Here is a 6,336-nt window from a genome sequence, read left to right on the forward strand (position 1 = left end):
GTGATGAGCTGGTCGTTACTACTGGTTACATATGTGCATATGTATGTATATACAAACAATAATATTAATTACAGTAATATGTATGTAGTTGACAGTATAGTAGAACAGCTTTCGCTGGTCGCTATTACTGCTAACACATACATATAATATACTTATATATATATATAACATATCACGCTATTTTCTTTAAGGTTTCTTTTAGTGTACTTAAGAGTTTTGTACCCACGTACCCCCCTTTATAATTGGCGCCCAACATCGTGGCAAACCTCTCGAGTAGTTATAATTATTATCGCCGAAGCGAAAGAATTGCGAAGCAAAATAATAAGATGGCTCAGTTTACTACTGAACAGTTTGAGCAGCTTATGCAAGCTGTCGGCCATTACAATGTACGTAGTGGTTCGTTGAGCAACTGTACTGCTCGTTATGCAGGTGAACGCGATTCCACAAAAGTTGAGGAGTTCATTGCTGCTGTAGGGACGTTTAAAGCTGTCGAGAAAATAAGTGACGCGGATGCTATTACTGGCATGCCCATGATTTTAGAGGGTGACGCAGCAGAATGGTGGCGCGGTGTACAGCCAAAGCCCAAAGTTTTTGAGGATGTTGTGCGTATGCTGCGTGAAGCTTTTTGTCCCCCTAAGCCTGACTGGCGAATCTATGCTGAAATGATTGAAAGCAAACAAGCCAAAAACGAGCCGACTGATTCTTTTGTTCGAAGAAAACGTGCTCTCTTTTCCCAACTCACTAATGCTCCTAGTGAAATCGGCCAAATCGATCTTTTGTTTGGTATGATTCATTTACAAATTAGGGATAGGGTTAGTCGTAAACGCATTACTACGTTCGATGATCTATTGAATGAAGCTAGAGAAGCAGAGATGACCTTGCGCGAACACAAAATGACTACCGCGAACGCCGATAAAGCCGTCGATAGTACAAGTGGTCCGGTACGTTGTGGTTTTTGCCGCAAAAAGGGGCATTACACAGAAGTGTGCTTCAAAAAGAAAAACGAAGAGGCCAAAACAGCGCAAACACAAGCGATTGCAAATGCTTTAGTGACAAAGCCGTCGTATTCGTGTTATGGATGCAATGCACCAGGTGTTACACGCGCAAATTGCCGAAATGTTTGAATAAACCGTCCACTAGCCATGGTTCGGTAAGTTTTAATTCGTTAACCATTCCAATTGGAAAACCGATTCCAATTGCTAATGTTCAATTGTTCGGTATGCCTGGACAGATTTATACTTTCAAATCGCGGTAGCAGAAAGAGACAGAGATAAGACGTGCCTTATTACGCCTTTTGGTACATTCCGGTTTAAGAGAATGCCATTTGGTCTACGCAACGCACCGTCGACATTCCAGAGGTTGATTGACCGTTTCAAAGCAACGTTACCAAGCATACATATTTTAGCATATCTTGATGATATTATAATTTGCTCACCATCATTCAAAGAACACTTAACCGATTTAAGAGACGTATTCCTGAAGTTAGAGAAATTCAAGCTGCGCATTAATTCTGCCAAATGTCGGTTTTGTTGTGCCAGTGTTAAATACCTTGGCCATGTGTTAACAACCGAAGGCATACAAGTTGACCCAGGAAAGACTCTAGCGATTACGCATCGGAAAGAGCCAAGAGATATCAAAGAATTGATGTCGTTTATACAAACTTGCTCTTGGTATCGACGTTTCATTGACCGTTTCGCTGAAATTGCTAAACCGCTTACGGAATTAATGAAAAAGAATGCTGTATGGAGATGGGATACTCCGCAAATAGAAGCTTTTAACAAGCTTAAACAAGCACTCGTTTGCCCTCCAGTTTTGAAGCAAGCTGAAGATGATGTCCCTTTCATCATTAAAGCAGATGCAAGTGCATATGCATTGGGAGCTGTGTTAATACAGGGGGAGAAAGAATGCGAACACCCTATTGAATACGCAAGCCGACTTCTGACAGCCGCAGAGAGAAATTACTCGACTACAGAGCGTGAAGCCCTCGCTATTGTATGGGCATGTTCCAAATTCAGAGGCTATATAGAAGGAGCCGAAGTTTTATTGGTGTCTGACCACCAACCGCTGAAATGGTTATTAACCGTGAAGTCACCTACAGGCCGCCTAGCAAGGTGGGCATTGCAAATACAGCAATACAATTTTAAAATTCACTATACGCCAGGTAGAACGAATTCTGTTGCAGACATGTTGTCACGGCCTCCGTGCGATATTTGCGCTTTTCAAGTCGATATGCCACATAAAAAAGCTATCGAACTGCGCGAAGAGCAATTAAGAGACGACTACTTGAAAAATATAGTTAATACATTGGAAGAATCCAACGAAAATGCCAATTTATGGTACACTCGTGGATATGTTTTAAACAATGGCGTGTTATACTGTTACGCAAATGAAGATGCTGACGATGCACAGCTCGTCGTACCTGACCACGAGCGCACAAGTATCCTAAAAATGTACCATGACGACAGCACTGCTGGCCATTACGGAGCAGAACGAACCATAGCGCGTATTTTGAGTCGTTACTTCTGGCCAGGAATGCGAGCCGAAATTACAAAATATGTTAGGAATTGTATTGAATGCCAGCGATACAAGGCAAGCAACATGAAGCCGATGGGATTGCTTCAAACAACAAGTAGCAAACAACGTTTTGAAGTTGTTGCTATAGACCTATTTGGTCCTCTACCAAAAACAGAAGATGGCTACCAGTGGATCCTGATAGTAGAAGATGTTGCAAGTAGATGGGTTGAGTTATTTCCTTTAAAAGAGGCAACGGCCGAAAATTGTGCGAAACTATTAGTCGATGAATTTTTTTTAAGATATGGAGTTCCCAGACGTCTGAAATCAGACAATGGAGTCCAATTTGTGTCAGTGGTAATGCAGCAAATAGTTTACTGCATGGGAATTAACCACATTTTTACACCAGTTTATCATCCGGAAAGTAACCCAGTCGAACGAAAAAACAGAGATCTTAAGGCTCAACTAGCGATCATCGTTCAAAATCAGCACAGCGTTTGGAATATAGGCTTACCCTCAATACGATTCGCAATGAACTCAGCTAAGTGTCAATCCAATAGCTATACAGCAGCCTATCTCACTTTTGGAAGAGAGTTGCGCACATTCGATGACGTAGAACATGATATACGTACTATAACAGAAAACGAAAATTTCATTCCGCAAATTACACCATATTTGAAGAATAATACAGAAAGTTTTAAAAAACGCTCGAGAGGTAGAACAAAAAGCCCAAGATCGTAATAAAACATATGTCGATAAGCATAGACAACCTCAATCTAAACTCGGTGTGGGAGACGAAGTATTGGTAACAACGCATGTACTAAGTCAAGCAGCGAAAGGTATCACCTCCAAATTTATACCAAAACGTGATGGGCCTTATCTCGTAATACGCAAAATCGGTGCAAGCACATATGAAATCGCATCAAAAACTGATCCAACAGTGCCACTTGGAACATACCACGCATCAGCCCTAACACTGTATAACGGTACAAACGCAAACCAAGAACCAACCCCAGTACAACTTATACGAAAGGGAGGAAGACCGAGGAAGAAGATGTAGATGTGTGATGACCGCTGCGGTTCCTTCACGTTCATCAAGGGGGAGACTGTAGCATACGTATAATTTAGCATTAAGTATTGTAGCATACGTATTATTTAGCATTAAGTATGTATTACTTTTGTAGCAATGGCAACACTGTAAATAGAGATTAGCATTACATTCTACACCTGTACTATTATATTACATTCTACACGATGTTATGTAATCCACAAAAGCTGTAAGCAAAAGCTCTGTGGGCAAAAGCTCTGTAAGCAAAAGCTCTGTAGGCAAAAGCTCTATGCCTGAAGGTATAAAACAGCGCTCTCGTGTGATCGTCGTCCACTTTGCGAAATACGTCCACTCGAGAGGTAAGTCAACTAACAACGGTATAGTAGAACAGTTTTCGCTGGTCGCTATTACTGTTGTTGGTAATATTTAATATATATATACTGTGTTGTTGACAGTGTAATAGATTGGTGATGAGCTGGTCGTTACTACTGGTTACATATGTGCATATGTATGTATATACAAACAATAATATTAATTACAGTAATATGTATGTAGTTGACAGTATAGTAGAACAGCTTTCGCTGGTCGCTATTACTGCTAACACATACATATACTTATATATATATATAACATATCACGCTATTTTCTTTAAGGTTTCTTTTAGTGTACTTAAGAGTTTTGTACCCACGTACCCCCATTTATAGACTTCATTAGAAAAAACCAGACCTCCGTTTTTATCTTTGACTTCTTTTTTGTACTGGTTCATATTTATGCATAGCATTTGAAGGGAATTAATAAAAAAACTTCAAATTGTTTGGAAAAACAACAACTAAAGTAACAAAAACAAACTATAACTATAAATACGAATACGTAATTCTTTATTTAGTATTTGGTATGATAACCGTTAGCTGACGGCCGCCGTAGCTGAACGGGTGTGTGCGCGACTACCATTCGGAATTCAGAGAGAATCCCGCTGAAAGGTCAAAATAACGAAAAAGTTTTTTTTCCAGTAGCGGTCGCTCGTCGTCAAGTAATGGGAAACCTCTGAGTGTATTTCTGCCATGAAAAAGCATCTCGTAAAAAAAACCATTTGCCATTCGGAGGCGGCTTGAAACTGTAGGTTCCTCCATTTGTCGAACAAATATTGTTTGTCGTCAATCGTGCCATCAAAAAACATGCCCAAACTATAAACTTTGTCTCGTGGCAAAATATTACGTCGTCCCAATAATCTGTGATGTGGTTCAAAACAAAAGACAAGCCTTTTTCTACATTTTATGCAGACAGCAATGGTTTCTTGCGGGCTGAATTCGATGAATTCGGCTTGACGCACTGCTTCGTGAGCGACACCAATGCCACACTCCTCGTTAAGGTCCTTTACAACTGTTCTGAATTAAATTCTCGGGGTTTGATTCAATTTTGGGATCATCAAGCGTTCTGCATGTCCAGTAATTTTAATTGTATACCCACCTGCACGCTTTTGCTCTAATCTACTCTCTTTTCTCGCTCGATTTACAACATTATAAACTATCTGATGTGTTACCGAAATCATTTCATACAATTTCTGAACACTTTTACCCAAGTGGTAATTACAGATTACCCCCGTACAACACTCGAGTTACGTTCCAAAAAATTGCCGTATTATGCGAATCCGCGGGGTTAAGTTTCAAAAAGTAAAAAAAAAAAACTTTCTTTTATATTTTCATAATCAAGATTAAAATTTTCTTAAGAGGTAATACATATAAATATGAATTCAAAAATGTTTTCTTCGTCATCACTAATTACTATTAACCGCGGGAGTTTTTGGGGGACTTTTGGCAAGAAAGACACAACAGACACAATTTTCTGGCTTCCAACAGTGCATTTGGTAATTCGGCAGCTTCAATTAAGGGATTATGTTTAACGAAGAAATAGAACAGCTCTGGACAATTCGCCAACTGTTGGTATGTATGTTTTTAATCAACGACATAAAACGTGTTTTATAGTAAATTTCATAACTTGTAGTCGTAATATAGCCATTGCGGTATAAAAGCGTTGAGACTTAGCAGCTTGTTTTCTATATATTTACGTGCGCTAGTCGAATTTTCTAATTCATAATCATAAATGAGTTTTTGTAACAGACTTGTTGAGAGGCGAGTTCGGTGAACATTTTATTTCATGATCGGGACCAGTCAATTGGCCACCCAGATCGTGCGATATAACGCCTTTAGATTATTTTTTGTGAGACTCTGTTAAAGCTCATGTCTATTCAGACAAGCCTGCTTCAATTAACGCATTGGAAGACAACATTAAAGTATTTATATGTGAGATACAGGCCGAACCATTTGATGATATTGACATCATCGGCCTTAACAACCGCGCTGTTAGTTCTGCCTTCTCCACACTGATTAAAAAAAGGCAAAGCGAATGGGTCTGGTGATGAACGAGGACAAATCGAAATACCTCCTCTCATCAAACAAACAGTCGGCGTACTCGCATATTGGCACCCACGTCACTGTTGACAGTTATAATTGCGAGGTTGTAAAAGACTTCGTATACTTAGGCACCAGCATTAACACCGATAACAATGTCAGCCTGGAAATCCAATGTAGAGTCTCTCTTGCCAACAAGTGCTACTTTGGACTAAGTAGGCAACAGAGTAGTAAAGTTCTCTCTCGATGAATAAAACTAACACTCTACAAGGTTCTCATCATGCCCGTCCTAACGTATGGCACAGAAGCATGGAGCATGACAACATCCGATGAAACGACGCTTGGAGTGTTTGAGAGAAAGATTCTGCG

General features: G+C 39.8%; 1 protein-coding gene across 1 annotated transcript; it reads left to right on the forward strand.

The window, feature by feature from the left end:
• Window positions 1-326: 326 nt before the first annotated feature.
• LOC128870207 (activity-regulated cytoskeleton associated protein 2-like) lies at window positions 327-1,124 on the forward strand. Its single transcript, XM_054112802.1, has one exon. It carries the CDS (start codon window positions 327-329, stop codon window positions 1,122-1,124), a length of 798 nt encoding a protein of 265 aa, XP_053968777.1.
• Window positions 1,125-6,336: the final 5,212 nt, after the last annotated feature.

The sequence above is a fragment of the Anastrepha ludens genome, chromosome X (assembly GCF_028408465.1).
Source record: "Anastrepha ludens isolate Willacy chromosome X, idAnaLude1.1, whole genome shotgun sequence".
Classification (NCBI taxonomy): Eukaryota; Metazoa; Arthropoda; class Insecta; order Diptera; family Tephritidae; genus Anastrepha; species Anastrepha ludens.